This window comes from Pteropus vampyrus, unplaced genomic scaffold (assembly GCF_000151845.1).
Source record: "Pteropus vampyrus isolate Shadow unplaced genomic scaffold, Pvam_2.0 Scaffold570, whole genome shotgun sequence".
In the NCBI taxonomy this organism is placed as follows: domain Eukaryota; kingdom Metazoa; phylum Chordata; class Mammalia; order Chiroptera; family Pteropodidae; genus Pteropus; species Pteropus vampyrus.
Genome location: NW_011889351.1, coordinates 145,355 through 166,844, shown reverse-complemented (window position 1 = coordinate 166,844; position 21,490 = coordinate 145,355). Strand labels below are relative to the sequence as shown.

General features: G+C 33.7%; 1 protein-coding gene across 4 annotated transcripts in view; it reads right to left on the bottom strand.

Annotated features, from left to right (window-relative positions):
- The window catches only part of FBXL20 (F-box and leucine rich repeat protein 20), an 82,841-nt gene that overhangs the window by 10,269 nt on the left and 51,082 nt on the right, over positions 1 to 21,490 (bottom strand). For all 4 annotated transcript variants that reach the window (XM_011384295.2, XM_011384296.2, XM_023525540.1 and 1 more), the window contains exons 4-12: positions 20,226 to 20,300; positions 18,834 to 18,928; positions 18,273 to 18,341; positions 10,028 to 10,123; positions 7,703 to 7,829; positions 6,417 to 6,491; positions 3,708 to 3,838; positions 1,346 to 1,406; positions 724 to 768 (exon numbers count right to left, since the gene is read on the bottom strand). In XM_011384295.2, coding sequence (XP_011382597.1) covers positions 724 to 768; positions 1,346 to 1,406; positions 3,708 to 3,838; positions 6,417 to 6,491; positions 7,703 to 7,829; positions 10,028 to 10,123; positions 18,273 to 18,341; positions 18,834 to 18,928; positions 20,226 to 20,300 — 774 coding nt within the window. The remainder of the gene's footprint in view (positions 1 to 723; positions 769 to 1,345; positions 1,407 to 3,707; positions 3,839 to 6,416; positions 6,492 to 7,702; positions 7,830 to 10,027; positions 10,124 to 18,272; positions 18,342 to 18,833; positions 18,929 to 20,225; positions 20,301 to 21,490) is intronic.

The following is a 21,490-nucleotide window of genomic DNA, read 5'->3' as shown; positions in this document are numbered from 1 at the left end:
AAGGACTAACAATGGAAAGGACAGTACACTCAATCATGTGCAAGAGATAAATGATGTGAACAAGTTTTAGTTAATAAGAACTAATAGCTGCTAAGCAGTGTTCAGATCAGATAACAATTTAGAAAAAACTGACCTCAATCGTTACCCAAGTATCTTCTTTACTTTTACTATTATAAAAATTCATTGCTCTATCTTCTTTTTAGGAGTCCGTCAAAGCTACTCCCCAATCAACCAATAATCTCGAAGTTCTTAAGACTGGTAACAAAATTATTGATAAGGAGATATCTGGTTAGTTTGCCTGCCTGAAGGGAAGGGTTCCACGAGCTGGGTTTCCAGGGCTAATGATGTCAGGGGTCCAGCAATCAGTTAAGCTACAAAAGAAAAGGTCAGTGCTATATACCAGTGTGACAGGGCTTTAATTATTTACTAGCGTCCTGTAGGTCTAAGTAAATAGCTTAACATCTTTATGGCCTGTCTGGATCTTCTTTCCTTCCAATGGCAACCATATCAATGGCATGTATTTTCCTAGTTTCTTAACACATATACCAAGAGCACTTCTGTCTGGTATGCCTGGAGGACACCTCAATAAACAGAGAGTCAGCAGTGCTGCCAGGCACTACACTACACTACACTACACTACAGGGAAAGGAAGTGAATGTTCTCATGTGCAAGCTAAGTAAGTTTCTATTGTACTGTATTTCTGAGTAAAAACTACAATCTTACCTGAACACACTCTTCCAAGTCCATCTTTTCAAGCTCATGGCAATTCTATACAAAATATAAAACCAAACATTACAATATAAACATTTTAAAACATGGGAAAAATTTAAGGCCAGAAAACTAAGCAGTAGTATTAAATATAATGAACTCTTAAAAGAGTTTCAGAGTTGGTGTCATTCTAATGTCACTGTCTTATTCCATTAATCACATATTTAAAAAGGCCTCGATGACAGTGAAATTTCTCAATTATGTCACATTTAAAGTATCTAACATCTTACAGGTCCAAGGGACAGTATAATTTTAAATACTATTATTATGTAATGATTTATAAACCAATCCAAGTGTTTCTTCCACAAACTAGGAAGTTCCTGCTTAGTTTATCATATGAAAGTGTGGAAAATAAAGGTCTCAGCAGGCGCATCATGCTATCCAATGCATGTCTGCATTTCTAGAGCAGTTTGTATTATATAGGCCTGTGGCTGTGGCATGAGAATGGTCAGGAACAGAGAAGTTCCCCCACATCCCGCATCCTCAATTCTGCTGTCATTCCACATTTTCCTCCTTGGTCACTCTTCTGAAATAAAAATCCTAAACAAAACCTATAGAACCTGAAGAAAATGCTTACCCTGGCCAGAGTGGTAAAGCCTACATCTGTTAGTTGAGAACATCTTGCCACTTCTAATATTCTGTTAAAAAACAAAGTGAAAGTCAAGTCCTTGGTCCCTGAAAACTGTGTTTATTAAAACATCAAGAATTTAAAAAAACCTCCTATTCCCTAAGGACTACATAATAAAGAGTGACATTACTAGCTAAGCAAGTCTGTATACAGATCTTGCCATTCATTTTCATGGAGTCATCATAAGTGGTCCTGTAAATACCACATTTCAGGCTGATACAATCAGAAGAATATAACAGAAGCTTGTAGTTAATGCCAAAATGCATGAGAAATGCATTTAAAAGGCTTCTTGATGGCATACTGCTTACCCCCAGAGGGCAGCCTGCTCCTAGAAAACAAAGGAAATGGAGATAAAATACTCTGTTTCAGTTAATCTGTTGCTAAAGTAAATTATTCTCTTTTCCTATTTTAGGTGTAGGTTCACTCAGATTTAAATAGCTTTTAAAAATGCTATGAAGGGACTAGTTAATTACAGGCCTATCCCAAATATGAAATTCCATACTTATGAAAAAAATACCCTTAAGCTTCCTGCCTCCTCCCACAGCCTTCCAGGGAGGCCCAGTGGAGAGGGGAGCTGAACTTTGGCAGCCACTCTTCTATTTAGAACTGCTAAACACCAACCTAAATACCGACCACAGGACCCAGGAATCAAAAGTAGCTCTTTTCTGTGAAAAGTCTGGTGGCATCTGCATGATGGTATCAAAGAATATTTATACATGTGCTTACAAATTACTTACAGAAGTTGAAAAAAAGTAATGCTAAAGTAAAAGAAATCATTATCAACTGACAATTAGAAATGAATGCAGCATCTAATGGAAAAGCATGATCTGACTGAAGCCACCTTGGGTATCACGTTTGAGAGCCTTTCTGTTTTAGCAGTTAAGATAAACTATAAAGGGGGGTGGAGCTGAACATCTTTCTCTTTAAAACGAAAAAAGAACAGGTAATATTTTTAGAGGAATTTGGCTACCTCCTTCGCTCCTGAATAGAACTCTACTCTAAGATTCTGATATTACTAATTTGACCAAAAGTCTATGATCTACTAAGGCATTTTGATACTGTAGGCAAATTTTCTTTCACTAATTATGGCCTATGGCTAGATGATTACAAAAAAAGTTTTAATGAAGTTTTACTGGTTTAAATGATTATTATATGTAAGATGAATGGTTTCATGAGTTCTGGAGCCAGACTGCCTAGGTTTGAATCCTGCATTTACTAGCTGTGAGACCTTGAACAGGTTACTTGACCTCTCTGTGCTTCAGTCTTCTCATCTATAATATGGAGGTAATAACAATGTTCATGTAGTGTCATGATGATTAAATTAACATTTGTGAATCACTTTGAACAATGGCTAACACATCTAACATGTAAGTACAAAACAAGTTTTAAGAAATAAAACAGGTATATAGGGATCAAAATAGTGTGTTGTGTGCTCTTATAGAATATGAGTTTGAGACTACAGGCACACTAACACAGCATTCTTAATCTATATTCAGCCAATCCTATATTTAGGCAGAGAGGAACCACAGAGAAATAAGGCTTGCTTTAAAAGATCATCAATCAGCACAAAGGAGGTTCCCTTGTATGGCTGTTTTTTGTTTTTTTGTTGTTTTTTTTTTCCCCTAACGATTCCTTGCTATGTACCTGGCATCATTATTATAAGTGACTATAGGATGGATCTTGAAAAACTTTCTTCAGAAAAGAATTACAGATGCTCCCTTGACTTGTGATGGATGGGGTTATGCTCTGATAAATCCATCGTAAATTGAAAATATCACTAAGTTGAAATGCTTTTAATCACGTAATCTACCAAACATCATAGCTTAGCCAAGCCTACCTAAAACGTACTCGGAACACTTACAATAGTCTACAAGTGGGCAAAATTATTTAACACAAGTCTATTTTATAATCAAATGTTGAATATATCATGTAATTTATTATGCATATTGCTTTTATACTATGGTAAAGTCAAAGAATCATAAGTTGAACCATTGTAAGCCAGGGACCATTTGTATATGAAAGTATTAATAAAAGAAAATGCCTTTATTTCTTTTCTCAAGTAACATATTAAAATGTTGATTTTTTTTTTTTCAAGCACGGATAGTAAGAAGTAGCAAATGGGGGCTATTATCCCTTGACTCAGGCCAATTACATGTAACCAAATGAAGTACAAAATAAGGAGGTGGGCATCTAAAAGGGTAGTGGCCTTGTAGTGTTTACCTTAAAAATTTAAAGATTCTATAGAATAAATATGGGTGAAGAAGGTCTCTGTCCCTCTCCCAAAATTTTGAGCTAAATAAGAAATGTTTACCTAAGCCGTGGGCAGTTCTGACCTAGAGCATTCAGGATGGCATCTGTGATGTTGGAGCAGCCGGAGGCACAGAGGGACTGTAACTTATGGCACCCTCTGCATATAGTAATGAGACCTTCATCTGTGATTTGCTAAAAAAAAAAAAATAAAATAAAAAAAACAAGAGCAAAAAAACCCCATAGATATTAGTAACTTAGCAGAAGAAAATGAAGGAAAAATGTTACTTCTGTGAAAATAAGTACCAAAAAGAAACATAAGCAGATTTAATATTAATCAGGTAGCAGACCTAAAAGAAAATGAACACATTTTGTTTCTTCCTTCCAGATCCTTCTGATTTAATTTGCAAGAGAATCTGTGCTCATTTTTGGGGTAAAGGAAAGAAGCTATAATGGGTTTCTTTTAACTTAATGGAATTGGGAATAGCACTGCATCATGGTGTAGATTCAGTTAAATGATTTTAAAACCTAGCAAACAGATAAAGGCAATATTTTAATAGTATAAACATATTTACAAGTTCAAAATTGATACTAAGCAACTGAAAAAAATGAAACAACCTGTGGATGATGGTTGCAATCTCATACCAATCACAGATCTATTTATTCCTATATTTTTGTATTCTAATAAACAATTTTCTAATTTATGGAAATAGTTGTGTCCAACTCAAATATAATTTTGTATGTTTTAAATTACTATAAAATGAAAAACAACAAAGATGTTACATTAAAAAAAGTCAAGTAAAAACATCTTAACATGTTGAATTCGTTCAGATTTGATCAGCACTTCAAGTTGTCCTGCTAGATTAACTAATTTTGTGTTAGCCTCAGAAAAGCTCCCCTTTTACCTCTGTCTAATCAAACAGAGTCTTTAGGTTGCAAAGACAACTGAAAAAAAAAATTAAACTTTAAATATTCACTGCTTAAATCATTATGTTCTCAATACTATATAATGGAAAAAAACGATAAAAAAATGGATGCTAAGGCATATATATATACAAGATTTGTTATGAGGATAAATTAGTGAGGTATATACACATGTGGAAGAACCTAAAAAAGTGCCAAGCAAGTGTGATGTATCATTATTATTAAACAATAACTGAAATGTAGAGTGGGAAGCAGCAATCGATAAATATGCATATTTAGCAGGCCAATGGAATTTATGTCACACAATATTCAGGAAGTATTTGTAGGGTTGTGCTATCGTTTCCTTTTTAATGGTTTAAAGTCTATAAGGGATTTCTGAGAAAGATAAGAAAAGTCGTATTACTTTAAATTTTAAAAGAGTCAAATTTACTGAACTTTTATGTTTTCAAACTAGTCAAGAAAAAGAGAATAGATCAAGAATGTACTTCAGTCACTTCAATAGTTTTGGGAAAGAACACGAAGACTCATGAATGTTGAGAATCATTTCATCACACTGTATGGAAGGAATGATGGAGGACTGACTTGTGGCCTAATATCTGGGTGAAGGGAAACAGTAAAATAAACATATGATAGAAATGGTTCTTTATGCTTTACCAACTGTAATTTCTGCCTGTTAGAAGAGTAAAGGAAATGAAACTAAAATGGCAAATGGCCGGTACGGTATATACATATTTATGCGTATGTGTGAGTCTGTATGTAACATATATATACGTATATACACAGGATGTGTGTGTAGTTGTATATAAATAAAATGTGAAGATGTCCAAGAACAGATTTTTCCTATCTCTGTAAGATAACGGCTTCATGTTTACAATAGTTGTAAGCTCTTTCTCTCAAGCCAAATATTTCAGTTTCATAAATGAAATTAGGCAAATTCTGGTAGTTAGCAACTGTGGCAACTAGAATTAAAAGAAAGGAGTGGTCAGAATTTTTTTTAAATGTCATTCCTTTAACTCAGTCTCCAGAAAACCCTAAGCAGATCATTATCAGCAAGTACCATCCCTTGAGGGCTGGAAGGGCCAGTTGCTTAAATTGCACATAATGTGGCCCTTTAAGTATCACCTTTAAACTAAACTACTATGCTCTCAAGTTTCAGGTGATTAAATAAGAGGAGGAGGGTATAATAAGCAGAAGAAGGCTTATTTAGTAAAAACAAGAAAAACCCTGACCAATCTTTTTTTATTGCTAAGAGAGGATCTCACTCCAAAGCAACACACATATGCAATTTACAAAGCAAGAAAGAAAAGCCAGAGGTGTATTGTTAATATTCTAGGATCTTGAACAGTTTCAGCAAATTCTCAAAGTAAAATTCAGGGGTTTGGGATAGACACAAAAACTCTGATAGTCTAAACAAATCAAATGTAAACTACAAATATTACTTAAAAATAATTTAAAGGACATATCTGCTCATCATCTGTTTGGATCAGTGGTTCCTAATAGTTATGACCCACTAATAGATTTTAATCAATGTGATTGCAATTAACTTACCAAAAATATTTTAAATACTGAAGTTTGTGAATAATTTAATTCTAAAAAGTAGAGTTTTCTTATGTAGAAAAGAAAGGGGTGGAGTTATAGTTAGCCTACTTGTAATACTGAATAAGCTACCCTCTTAACTATGTCAAAGCCCCTGGGAATGGGTATTGTTAAGCCTGTAAAGAAATCATCTGCGTCTACTGTGTCCCCAGGGTAGAAGTGAAAAAACCACTGGTCTTGATGACTGAAATTCTTACAGTAATAATATGGAAATAAATTACTAATGCAGAAGAGTTGGGGAGGGATTGCTTACTAAGCAAGTCTGCAAGTTCAAAGTCACCAGTTCAGGACAGTGTGCACCTATGTACTTGAGAGCTTCATCTTCTAGCTAGAAAGATTAAAAAAGAGAAAAAAAAGATTACTGACACTGTTTCACAGCACAGAGCTTTAAGAGAGTACACATTCATCAATACAGTCTAAATATAGACAACCAAGTTTAAAAGGAACAATGAAATAGAACAATGAACTATGATCACATAAAGGTGTAATTCATATCATCAGTATTTTTTCAGTTCTTAGCACATTCAGTTCTTATCACCAAATCATGGAAAAGATAAAATAAACATTGCCTAATGTTTACGGATTTTTCTTCTGATAAATATGCCTCACAGCATTCTGCTAAGCGTTTATGAAACTGAAAGAATTTTCACATTTCTACACTCCCTATATTTTTGGGAGCGGGAGCTGAGAAAGGAATCCACAGTGTATCTGCTGCTATAAGATCAGTGCCATGAGTACAGTGCTGAGAACAGATGGCAAGTAATTGATTATAATGATGCATTCCAATCAATATTTTTCAGAATTCCATAAATAACCAGAAGCTCAAGCTGTTGTTCTTAAGGCAGTCATACTTTCAAAGCTCTGTTTCAAACAATGGAAAATCTCCCATCATAGTTAAAGAATGAGGGCATTTTTAATGGAATCCAAGGCATGGTTTTAGTAACCATTAAAAAAGTAAGCCAGTAAGAGCCTAGCCCTACTTTGTTAGTAGTCATTTCTAAACCCACTCTTGATCATTTCCTTCCAGATGCTACCATGCCAATTTCATTTTTTTCACTGTAAAATTAATATTTTTAATGACAAAATATGTTGGATTTATAATGTGACTGGCAGGAAATAAGCATCAACATTATAAAATGTAGGTTGCTACATACTTGGCATATTTAAGAAAAACTTCTGGTGGTTTAAAAACTAGTGAAAATTGCCAAGACTGCCTTCCTTAACCTATCCAGTTCAAGGTCTCAGGCAGTAACAAAATGGCAAGTTTTCTTTTCAGATTAAAAGGCACAAAACCCTTCTTGCCTATGGTGCATGCAATGATTTTATCTCCCCAGCTTGCTTCCCCTTAAAAATTTATCTTTGGTCAGATGTTAATTCTTCTTATTTTTTTTCCTACTCTAAGGAAAACACTTTAATATTTGGTAAGCATGTGTCTTTGGTCAATAATACAAAACAACATATCCCTTAAGCCAACATCTTGGGGCTACCTACAAAGTTCAGGGTTCGTCTATCACTCACAAGCACTACATGGAGTATTACCTGTGTGCAGCCTTTTAAGAATAAAGCCTTGAGACCTCCACAGCCTCTCACTAGAGCTTGGATGCCATCCTTGGTTACTTGGTCACACCAGGAAATGTTCAATTGCTCCAACAGTGGACATCCCTCACTTAGGATAAAATAAAATGAAACAAACATATGACTAAACCCAATTCTAAAAGCATCAAAGTCTCATTTAATTGGCTATTTAGTTAAGAAGTGGATACAGCCCCATGGGCTCCCACAAGAATATACATTCTTACTTAATGCATATTTAGAACACAGCCAATCCCATAACAACAAAAAAATAGATTTATCAACGTTTGTGGTGTTTGTGTGGTACTACATTACTAGGAAGGCTAGCTCAAATCCAGCTTAACTAACAGCACAAAGCACAATATTGTTTTTCAGACATATTAGATTTTTATGGAAGTTTATACTTTTCAAAGTATATTCTTTTTGCACTTATCACATATTTAAAAGTTCTCTAGATAGGAAACAGAAATTAAGTGATTCATTCAAGTTGACCAAATAATTAAGAGTTTAGAGTCAAACCCAGATTCTCTATCAAATAATTCTATTATCAAAGTACTAATGAAGACATTTAAACAAGTATTTAACAAATTATAGAGGACCTATAAATTTTCCTTATCTGGGAAGCATCTAGAGCAGGGGTCCCCAATCCCCGGGGCATGGACCAGTACCAGTCCATGGCCTGCTAGGAACAGGGCTGCACAGCAGGAGGTGAGCAGCTGGCAAGCAAGCGAAGCTTCATCTGTATTTTCAGCCACTCCCTAGCACTAGCATCACCGTCTCAGCTCCACCTCAGATCATTAGGCATTAGATTCTCATAGGAGCACCACTCCCTGGTGCCAAAAAGGTTGGGGACCGCTGATATACAGTACTATTTCTGTAGGCTGAATTTAATATATAGTATATTTGATATCTGGCTTCTATCAAATACCAGCTTCATCTTTGATCTTTGATTTCACATTTAACTATGGAAGAATCCAAACTCTATGACATTCTTTGGAGAATACTGACATAACTGTTTTATAAAATAAAGCCAGGGGATCTTTGCTGAAGTTCATTCTTCAACACTAAGTGTGACTTCAGGCAAGTCACTTTAAGAAGCCTGCCTGAACCTCTCTTAACCCAAGACCAGCCATAGCCTCTTCTATGTTCTCCCCAAACTGATATACTTCTATTATAGCACTTATCACATTGTAGTATGATGACATGTTTAGTGTTATTTTTCTCCCACTAGACTCTGAGCAACTTAAGGGCAGCAACAATATCTTATTCATTACATCCCATGGTTGAATCACATTACCTGACATTCAAAATGTTTTAGATTTCCTTATCTGTAAAGTGTCCTATCTACCTCACAAGGTTTTCAAATAAATGAGATCATTAATGTGAATATTTTATAAACTATAAATGTTATATATCCTATTTATCATCCTATACAGCAAACAGCCTTAGATGCATATGTGCTCAATATTCATAAGGAAGGTCCAGAAGGAGCTGCATTTTTAGATTACTTATACTCTACTTAACCAAATTTACAATTGCTTCTTTTAACAGCTTAAATCTTACTATTCATAAATGTAACCAATACACGGGACCATAATCATTTATAAAAGGCTGATTAAAAAAAGTAAAGTTACAAAGAGAATGGGCATTTCAAAAATCTTCCTTTTAAGATACATCTTCTGTAATGTACTTTAAAAAATATATTAACATTAAAATTAAAATGTATTGTTTACTACATGCCAGGAACCTTAAGCAATTTATATATACTATGCTGAAACACATGAAGCTGTCATTTTTATAAGACAGAAACTGTTGGAATATTGGAACTTTATATGGTTCAGCCTAATATTATCAAATAATAATAGTGTTTAATCCTATTAACAACCCTATGAGATGGAAAGGAAAAATTTACAAGGGTTATACTTGTTCAAGGTACCTGGTTAATAATCTGACTCCAGAGTGCTGCTTTAATCACTAAACTATAATAATGTTTCTTTTTTTTTTTTTTTTTTGGGGTGGGGGGGGATTGGGGGAAGGGAAGAAACAAGCCTTCGAAAACATCTAATCATTCATTTATAAATTGTACTAGCATGTTCAGATATTTTAGTTACCTCTAGTCATTTCATCTGAATATGTCCTATAATCTGGGGAAATGGTAACACAAAAGATTTGTTCTGAACTACAGTACATATCCATAAAACAGTTTCCTTTAATTCTAACTTTATTTCAGTTATTTAAAAAAAAATAAGTATTTGTTCTGATTACTGGACAACCTTATTATAAAAAATTTACCTCAGAGCTTTAAGAGACATGTTTGTTATTGATGTACAGGAAGCCAAGTCAAGGTGCCTGAGTTTGGAACAGAACTTGCTAAGGCTAGTACATGTACTGAAAAATGGAAAAAGGAGAAAACAAATAAACAAACAAGTAAGAACACATCCTTAGTATATCATACACGATTCTCATTAAACATATGTGTATATATAAGAACTATAAAATTTCCATACTCCAAATAAAGGCAGTTATAAATCCCAGGACCTTTCACACTGAGGAAGAGGCCAGTGTCATTTACAAAGGATAAAAAAGGCTGTGCTGCATATGAGACTTTCCATGAGGGGAAGACGGGGTTATTCACACCTGGAAATGTTAGTAACTATTAGCAGCAAACTGCATATGTGCCGATAAGAGATCTACATGCATCCTGCAAATCAGGAATATCAGAAGGCTACCTAGCACCTGCTAGCAAGTAGTAAAACATGAAGACTGAAAGCTCCGTCTCTGCTCTTTCACGTAAATCTCTGCTCAAGACAACTTTCTGCATGGCAGTAATATAATAATTGGATTTTTGCAAGGTATACAGAGGATGGATCAGTATTGGGCTGAAACACACTAAGTTATATAACATTACTACCTATTTTCCTTTATGAATTTCTTAAAGGTTCTTTTCTCGCAGTGGTTAAGTTCTCAGTTTAATTTTTTTAACTTATTATGAGAAATTTAAAATATACGTAAGAGTGAATAATAGAGAATACACATGTAGCACCATTAAGCTTCGGCATTTATCAACATTCTACTATTTCTATTTCGTCCTTTCCCTTTTTTCATTTATTTTAAAGCAAATCCCAGGCATACTCTTTCACCTATAAATATTTGAGGACGTATTTCTAATAGATAAGAACTTTAATTCCTTAATATCAGATACCCAGTCTGTATTCAAGTTTCCCCAATTCTCTCATACATCTTTGTCAAGCTGATTTGATCAAATTAGGACCCAAATAAGAATTATACATTCTATTTGGTGGATATGTTTCTTAGGTCTTTGTATGGATCTATGTTTCCATTTCTTCTGGGTAAATGCCTAGGAGTAGAACTGCTATGTCCTAAACTAAGTTTATGTTTATCTTTTTAAGAAACTGCCAAAACTACTTTCCAAAGTGGCTCTATCATTTTTCATTTCTACAAAGCACCTATAAAGGTCTCAGTTTCTCCACATCCTTGCCAACACTTGGCATTGGTGTCTCTTTTTGCTAACAGCCACTTTAGTGGGTTTGGAATGTAATTTATTGCGGTTTTATTTTGTCATTCTGTAATAAAGGTACTGCATTGGCTAGAATCTTCAACAGAATGTTCAACAGAAATGGTGAGAGTTAACATCCTTGCCTTGCTCCTGACATTAAGGTAAAGCACTCGGTCTTTCACCATTACACATGATGGTTAGCAGTAGGTTTTTCATAGAGGCCTCTGAACAGATTGAGAAAACTCCCTTTAATTCTTAGTTTGTTGGGAATTTTTTTATGAATGGGTGCTGGAGTTTGGCATGTGCTTCTTCCATCTAATGATGTATTAGTTATCTATTGTTGCATAACAAATTATCCCAAAACTGAGCAGCTTAAAACAACAAATATTTATTATCTCACAATTTTTGTGGATCAGGAATACAGGTACAGGCAGTTTAGCAGGTGCCTTTGACTCAGGGTCTCTTGTAAGGCTGCAATCAGAGTATTGGCCACAGCTGCAATCATCTCAAAGGTTAACTGGGTACAGATTCTCTTCCAAGCTCATTTAAGTGGCTTCTGGCAGACCTTAGAAGATCCAATTCCAAGTTCACTCATTTGGTTTTTGGTAGGTTTCAGGTCCTCTCTGGCTATTGGCCAGAGACCTCAGTTTCTTGCCACATGGGCCTCTCCAGAGAGCTACTCAAAACAGGACAGCTTGCTCTCCCCACCACCCTTGCCCTGGAGTCAGAGCCCTGAGAAAAGGTAAAGCAAGATAGAAGTCAGAGACTTTTTGTAACCTTATCTCCAAAGTGACATCCAATCTCTTTTACAGTATTCTATTGTTAGAAATGAGTCCTTTAGTCCAGTCCATGCTCAAGAGGAAAAGATTACACAAGGGTGTGAATTGTAGGAGGTAAGGATTATTTGGGGCCATTTCAGAGGCTCCTATCACATTGTGATGATCATGTGGTTTTTGTCCTTTAGTCCAGAGGCAGTAAATCTCACCACTTTATTTAGCCCACGAGTTAAGAATGGTTTTGACATTTTTAAATGGTTAAAAGAAAATCAAAAGAAGATACTATTTTGTGACATGTGAAAATTCTATGAAATTCAAATCTCAGTAGCACCTAGAAATAAAGTTTAACTGGAGCATAGCCATGCTCATTTGTTTATGCATTTTCTATGGCTGCTTTTGTAAAATACTGACAGGGTTGAATAGTTGTGACAGAGACTGCATGGTCAACAAAGCCTGAATATTTTACCTATATGGCCCCATACAAAGTTTGTTGACCCCTGCTTTATTCTACTATTATGAGATATTACACTAATTGATTTTCAGATGTTAAACCATACTTGTATCTTGGGATAAATTCCACTTGGTTCTATCCTTTTATACGTTGCTGGATTTAGTTTGCTAAAATTTTGTTTAGTATTTTTGCATCTCTGTTCCTGAGGAATATTGATCACATTTCCTTTTGTGGTGATGTCTTTGGCAGCTTTGGTTTCAGAAAAATACTGGCTTCATGGAATGAGTTATGAAGTACTTCCTCATTTATTTTATGAATTTGAAGACTGGTATTATTTATTCTTTAAATATTTGATGGAATTCAGTGAAGTCATCTGGGCCTGTGCTTTTTTCTCTGTGGGAAGTACTCACTGAATTTACTTGGTATATATTTATTCAGATTGCTTGTTTTTTTCTTGAGTTAAATTTGGTAATTTGTGCCTTCCCAGGAATTTGTCCATTTCATCTGGGATGTCTAAATTGCTAGTATAGTTATTTATGACATTTCCTAATTCTTTTAGTCTGTCTTTTGGGTATTTTGTCCTCACCTTCATTCCTTCTTTTGATAATTTGTGCCTCCTCTCTTATTTCTTAGTCTACATTTGTCGATTTTGGTATTTTTCCCCCCAAAGAATCAGCTTTTGGTTTCACTGATTTTTGCTGTTTTTCTGTTTCTTATTCACTGATATCCAATCTGTATTATTTCCTTCTTCTGTTTGCTTTGGGCTTAGTTTGCTCTGCTTTACCTTATTTCTTAATGCTGAAGGTTGTTATTGACTTGAGCTCTTCTATCTTCTCTGATACAGGAATTCAGAGCTATGTCACCACTTTAGCTGTAAACCATAAATTTTGATAGTTTTTTATTTTCATTCAAAATATTTTTTAAATTTCTCTTGTGATTTTTTTTGTCTTTAACTGTGGGTTACTTAGAAGCGTGTTGCTTAATTTCCAAATACTTGAGGTCTTCCCAGATTTTGTTTTGTTGTGCATTTCTCATTTAATTCTCTAGTTCTGGTCAGAGAATATATTTTGTATAGTTTTAATTTTCTTGTTTATTAAGGCTTACGTTGTGGCCCAATGTACGCTCTACCCTTCATGATATTCCAAAGTCTGTTTGTAAAGAACGTTTATTCTGTAATTACTGGGTGGAGGTCCTATTTGCACAGTATGCATTTTTCCACCTGTTTACTTTCAACCTATTCCTGTCTTTGAATCTAAAGCATGTCTCTTGTAGACAGCAGAGAGCTGGATACCACTTTTTAATCCATACTGACAATTTGTCTTTTGGGTGAAATGTTTATCCTGTCCACATTTAACAGAATTATTGATATGGTTGGATTTTGTCTCCCTTTTGCTATCTTTTTCTATTTGTTTCACACTATTTTCTATTTTTCCTTTACTGTTTTCTTGTGTTGAGTGTACTATTTCAACTCCTCTGCTGATTTTTTGCTATTTTTGAGTTATTTTCTTAGTTTGCTCACGGATCACAATATGTACCTTAATTTACCACAATTTATTTCAGAACAATAGATTCTCAGAAAATATGGGCATTTTGCTCCAATAACACCATTCCCTCCTTCCTCTGTGCTATTATTTTCATATGTTCAAAAATATTTCATATTTCTATGTATTGTTACAAACCTAACAATAGTGTTATAATTATTTCTTCATATAATCTTATATCTTCTAAAAAAGAGATATGAGAAAAATATAGAATCTTAGATTTATTCAAATATTTAACATTTCTGGTGCTCTTCATTTATCAATTTCTATGGATCTGAGTTACTTACCACTTAATATTTATCTCTTTTCATCCTGAAGGACTTCCTTTAGAATTTCTTGCAAGGCACATTTGCTAGCAACAAATTCCATTTCTGTTAATCTGGCAATGTCATTATTTGCCTTCATTTTAAAAGGACAGTTTTGCTAGGTACAGAATTTTTTTTTTTCCTTTCAGCACACTAAATGTATCACATGACCCTGGCTTCCATGGTTTCTGATTAGGCTACTCATTAATTGCTTAGTCCTTTTTTATGCAAGAGTTATTTTCCTCTTGGTGTTTTCAAAATTTTCTCTTTTAGTTTTTAACAGTTTGGCTCTAACGTGCCTGCATGTAATATCTGTTTTTATCCTTTGGGGGGTTCATTAAATTTCTTATATTTGTAGATTATTGTTTTGCATCAAATCTGGGAAGTTTTCTGCCATTAATTCCTCACATTTTTTCCTGCCCCTCTTTCTCTCGATTGGGATTTCCATTTTATCTTTATTGTTACTCTTGATGTTGTCCCACAAGTCTCTGAGGCTCTGCCATTCTTCTTTAATCTTGTATTTCTCTGTTCTTCAGAATGGACAATTTCTACAGAGCTACCTTTAAGTTTATTAGCGAGAAGACGCATCCTTAAGGTAATTGCTGCTTTGCTTTATGCCATTTTGGCTTATGGTTGCAGAGGAACACTCTTTTGGACAGCAAGGGAAACCGATACAAGCATTTAAAGCTATACATTTTGCTCTAAGCACTGCCTTTATTACATTTCACATTTCAAATGTTGTGTTTTCATTACCACACAGTAAAACATGTTTTCTAGTTTCCTTTGTAATTTATTCCTTGACCCATGGGTTATTCAGAAGGGTGATATTTAATTTTCAAATTATTCAGATATGTTATTGATTTCTACTTTAATATAGTTGAGGCTGTAGAATACACTCGATATGATTTCGATCCTTCTAAATTCACTGAAATTTGTTTCATGGTCCATTACTTGGTGTCTTACTGAATGAATATTCTAAGTGTACTTGAAAAGAATGCTGATTCTGGTGTTTAGTATAGCATTCTATAAATGTCAATTAGGACAAGTTTATTGATAGTGCTGCTCAAAGTGTTCTATAACTTTACTGTTTTTGTCTACTTGTTTTTATCATTTACTGAAAGAGGAGGGCGGTATTAAATATCTTTTGCATTTACTTTTTCCTGAAGTTTTTATAATCTGATATTAATAACCACTTCAGCGTTACTATGTCTATTGTTTGTAAGGGTATATCTTTTCCCATCTCTTTAATCTCCACGTTATCTTCCTCGAAGTTTTCTTTAAAATTCTTGCATATTTGTAATTGCAATTTTTAAACTCCACTAATCAATTTTTTAAATAATCTCCATCCTTTCTAGGTCTGTTTATATTTACTGGTTTTTCCTTCTGGTTCTTCTTCTGACATCATTTCCTGCTTCTTTGCATGTCTTATAATTTTTGATCGAATGCTGGAAATTCTGTATGCTAAATTGCTGAATGTCTAGATTTTGTTGTCTTCCTTTAAAGAATGTTGAGTCTGCATTTGACAGGCAGTTAAGTTAGTTGTGAATCAATTTTATCCTAATTTTTTTCTTTTAACCTTTATTAGAGCAAGTCAAGTGTAGCTCTACTATCAAGGTGTGACTTTTCTGAAGTCTCTATTAAATGTCCCAAGGTATTCACTGAGCTTTCTTCCTTTTGGGTGGTTACAACAAAACCTTATTTAAATTCCGACAGTTCTTTAGAGCTTATCAGATGTTCTTTGCCCAACTTTGGGGTGTCCATACACATACATATAGCTTACTATTTAGCCAAATCTATGTACATTTCCGTAGCCCGCGTAATCATAGGGCTCATACATGTTTCATTCCTGTGCTGCATGTTATCCAACACCTCAAGCTGATTGTTTTCTATATTTTGTATAGTTTTACAGTTGTTTACAGCAGGAGGGCAGTTACCGTCATGGTCAGAGGCAAGTCTTCATCTTTGATTATTAAAGTATCTTTTCTTTTACACTGTATTTAAAATATTGCTTTTCTGAAATCATTAGAACAAGTAAAAATCTGAACACTGACTAGGAGTTATCTGATGATTTTAAGATATTAAGTTAAGTTTTTTTATAGGAGTGATAAAATTACTGTGCTTAAGTTAGCAGCTTTTAACTTTTAGAAGTCCATATTTTAAAAAAGCATATTTATAAATCAAATAATAGAATGTCTAGGTCTTTTTCAAAATAAGATAAAAAAGGGGGTAAGCCGACACAAGACTAGCCATAAAGTTATAGTTTCTCAACCATCAATCTGAAGCTGGGTGAAAGGTTCACTAGACAATTTTGTCTACTTTGGCACATGCTTAAAATTTTTCCTAAGATGTCAAAAGTCAGTAGAAGTAATTTCTCTCTGTATGATTATAGCTGCAACTTGATTTGGCTGGGTTCGTGTGTTTTATTTTGTTTTCACTTGTTAGGTACTGCTTTGATTTTTTTTGAGTTAATTCATGGTTTAATTATGTAAAACATTTACATAGCTATTAAAATAAAACTATAAAACAGGTTTAGAGGTCTCCCTTTCATCTTCATCTCTTCATGTTTTCTCTCTTCCCCATAAGTAATCATTTTTATTAGTTTTTTATTATTTTTCCATTGTTCCCTTTTGAAAATTAAATAAATATGGATATACAGTTATATTATATCCTCTGGCCCTACGGAAGTATCTTTGTATATGCAAACTTCTCTGCAATTTCCTTTCTTAACTTTGATCACTCCAGAGTATGATATACCTTTTATCTCACCAGTACTCTACTACTGACAGACATTTCGGCTGTTTCATGTCTTTCGCTATTAAAAATAATGCAGTATCTGTTACTACAGGTAGTAAAAATGAATAGCCTTGTACATAAATATTTTGCCACTGTATCTTTGGTATGTAGATTCTTAGAAAAAAGTATAAATTGTGTGACTTTTCTAGACATCAAGTGATCAAATTAATCTGACATACTAAGTAATCAAAGGAAAAAATAAACAGGTAATTTATCTAAAGTAAATGGTATAAAGTCATGGTTGTGGTGGGCTTACTAAGTTGTTTCTCATATTAATGACTTCCAAATCAATCCATAGGAATAATACTTATTAGTGGAATCAATTACTAACCACAGTCATTGTCTTTCAAACACTTTTGTATATTAAAAGTTAACAATGTTGTGACCTCAAAGGAAGGAATCAAATAAACAATGTTTACTCTATGCTTAGACTGCTTTCCACTTTCCTTTAAGCAATTGTAAACATATCATCTCTTTTATGAGGACTTTATGAACAGGAAGATTCAGTGAATAATGTTAAGAAGCAAGCTTATTTGGTGGCTTCACTTCACCTAATAATAGGCAACACTTTCCCTACATAATATTTAATTGCAATTTGATAGATATTATTACCAATAATATCCTTGGGCTGAATGGGATTTTTACCTTTGATGTCTACTGTTTCTGATGGTAAACTCTCACGGATCAAGGACTATATTTTATTTCTTTTATATTGTGACTGACACAGACAGGGCATTCAAAGAGTCACTTAATAAATGCTCTCAATATTGATTATCACAAGCTGTTTAGTCCCATGTTTAGGATTTTACATCTTTTCATAGAATTATTTGTTTACTGTGCCTTCTGAATAATAGCAACTAGTATCTTCTTGAAATATAAGTAGTTCTAGTAATTTATATCATTAGTATCCTTACAGCATATTCGCTGACTACAATTTTTAAGTTTCATTTGAAATATCAAGATAAGATTTGGGCCAGATTCCAAAATAAATTTTTTTTATTCCATTTCTACTATCACTTTCTCCTTTTAAACTATCTTTACCCTGTAAAACAAAAATGAAATTTGCTAAATATATTTAGAAGCATGGACTTAAAGCTAGTATAGGCAGGATACAAGGTGCTATGACTTACCCTTCCAAAACATAAAATACTTACGCGTCTGTAGTCTTTGTACACCCATTTAGATTTAATACTTCAATGTTTCTACAGTTTTGTGCAAAGGTTCTTTACAGGAAAGAAACAGAGTAAAAGGTGTGAAATGAAATGGGCACAATTCTAAGCATTAGAAAAAGTTATTACTGGTAATACTGGTTGTTTGTACAAAAGTAGTTCATGATTACAAATAATTTTCAACTATAAACTTTTAAATGTTGGTCTTTTTTGTCAACCAAGGTTTAAATTACCTTAACTTTCAGTAAACAAACAAAATTTACTCAAGGTTCTAAAGAACCATTTATGATGTGGAAAATCTGGCTTTTTTAGAGTGGACACTTGTTCTTGTTTTATTCTCAAAAGCATATACTCTACTACTGAATATTTTTGTGTTCTAAGCAATCTATGTGTGTTTGAGTTCAGAATAGCTTAAGGAAAGCTATAACTGCCTTTATAAATAGCTTAAAACCATTTTAATCTTTTCTGGGTGAGATAATGTTTTCTTTACTTCAGTCAAGAATATCAGTTAAAAAAAAATCAGTTGATCAATAGTTAAGTTCTTACCTTAATGCATTGTCTCCTACCCCAAGACACCCACGAAGACTTAATTTTCGTAAAAAGCCTCCACATCTTTTTGAAATATTCTCCACTACCCTGCCCTGTAAAAAAAGACATGTGAACAAAAAGATAAGACACCACACTGTTTTTGAAAAGAATCCATCCTTATTTTCAATAATTTATTAAAAAAAAAGAAATTTCTACTCATTTTAAAGACTTAATAGGAAAACTTCTACTTACTGTGAGAGAGCTTTCCTAATTAACCCATCTACCTGAAACATGCCTAAACTCTACATTGTTATTTATTTCATTCAATTGGTAAGATATTCTATATTTGAGGAAGAGGTGCTCTGTAGTTCTCTTGGGCCACTGTCTTAAGGTAAGATGCCCTCCTGGTTAAATTGCAGCTACTGAAGGATATTAACTCTATTATTTCTGTATCCTTTCCAAAGTGTTTACTACAGTACTCTAAATATAGCAAAGACTCAATGAACACTAAATGAAAGCTTACTGAATGATTTTGTGGGCCATGTTGCTTTAAACATTTACATCCATGAAGATGAAAGAATTATGAAGAACAAAATTCTAACTTAATGTCAGTAGGTATTATTTTAAAAGTACTTTTTGAAAATAATGGAAAGTTCATGAGAGGCTTTTAAAAAACTTCTTACATGGATCCTTAAGACAATTAAGTTCCACTGGAACTTAAAAAAAAAATTTTTTTAATCTAAATGTAAATCTTATTTAATCCTTATAACACAATGAGAAATATATTATCTCTACTCTCCTGGTGAGAAAACCAAGGATCACAGAGCTTGAATTCAGGTTAAAATAATTTACACTTAAGCCGTTATGCTTCTCCATTTTAGAAATAATAGGCAATACTAAGATAAAATATGGGGAAGAAGTGAGAAGGGGAAAAAATCTCTCCCCAGCAAACATAATTCAATAAATGACTTTGACTATTCTTTTTTTGTTCTCCACAAGAACTATGATCTGTAAGCTTCCCAAGAATCAAAATGCTCATCTCAAGAAAAATTTATGCAAATGTCATATATCAACAAGTTAACCTGACTTATTCTTTAAGAAGCAAGTGCAAAAAGACTTCTTTAAAATTAACAAACACAGGTTCACATATCCACCAGAAAAATAAAAACAAAAATTTTTTAGTCCTATTAATACAAATAATTTAGTATTATTTCAATAAAATAATTCTTCTCATTCTCAAAAACTGAATAAGCTCTTGAGAACACTGCAGGCTTCAATGAAGTTCATATGCACAAAAATTAATAGTTTCTCTCTCCTGGGAAAGGAGGTTTATATGGTTGGGGCTAATCTGTTCTATGCTGTAATTACATTCTAACGAGAGAAATGGGGCCACACACCACATAATTATACCTCAATATCCCTCTGGAAATCAAACAGGTCAATTCGCTGCCAGTTACTGCCATCCAGAGCCAGAACATTCCAGGCCTATTTTGAAGAAAAAGAGACAGAATGAGCAGAAGCTGGGGAAAAGCCAGCAATATCCAAGTTCACAATTCAATCTACTAATGATTGAAATTTATCAAAACACTGCTTAGCACTACCCCCCCCAACTCCCAAAAAGTCTGCCTTATTTCTTATTCATACTTTATTCTCCAATTAGATTATCTCATAAATGAGCAGGTACAGAAACTAGCAGCTACAAAAGATTTTAATTTAGGGAGCTGGGGAAAGGACAGGTTGTGATAAGTATCATAGCCAGAAATTTTTCTAAATGGAAGATTCTAGTTTCTAATCTCAAAATGAGATAGTCCAGCTGATGAGAAGCAAGTCTGTTAAAGTCTGTTACTCTATCCCTCAACTAGGATCAAGATAAGGTGAAACTAAAGAAAGAGGACAGTACTCTGAATATTGCTATGTTCAATATATATTTGAAATCCACAGCATCACTTGGTTGAACTTGAAACTGTGATATAATGACCTGGGACTTAGAAAAGACAGCATAATTTCTCCACATACATGATAGAGCCTTAACGCTTTCCTCATTTCCAATCTGTTCACTCAGAGATGTTTTTCAATTGGTCATCTTTCCCTCTAATTTGATTTGGTGGTAATTTTAAAACAGTGAAAGTTTAAGAGTTCTCATACATTCTTCAGTAAGCTACAGAGAGGCAAGAAAGTTTTTAAGCTTTTCAATTTTTCAGGATTAGGTGAAAAACGACACCAGTAAGAATTAATTTGTTGTGAATCATTCCGTATTTTAATCAAAAAGCCTTTTAAAGTATTCCCTATTAAAGTGTAAACAAAAGTCAATATTGTTGAGTTATAAACTCAGAATATCATTTCTTACTATAACAACTAAAACACAGATTTGATACTAAAATTTTAAAAAGGAAACTGTGTGACAGATACCCTGGGACCAATAAGTGTATCCACAATCAGCAAGAAATATGTCAGTGTATGAAAGTAAACAAAGTTATTCTGGAAATCTTTCAGGTTTTCTCTGGAGTTCAATGTTACTTTTCCTTTTTGTGGCTTCATATTTTTCCAATGGTATCTTAAACGGTTAGCCATGGAGACAACAGATAAAACTTTTAAAGATCATGTTTATTAGATCCTTGGGTTGAATATACCTCTGCTATGATCTGATATTTCTCATTTCCTTATACTACTTTTTC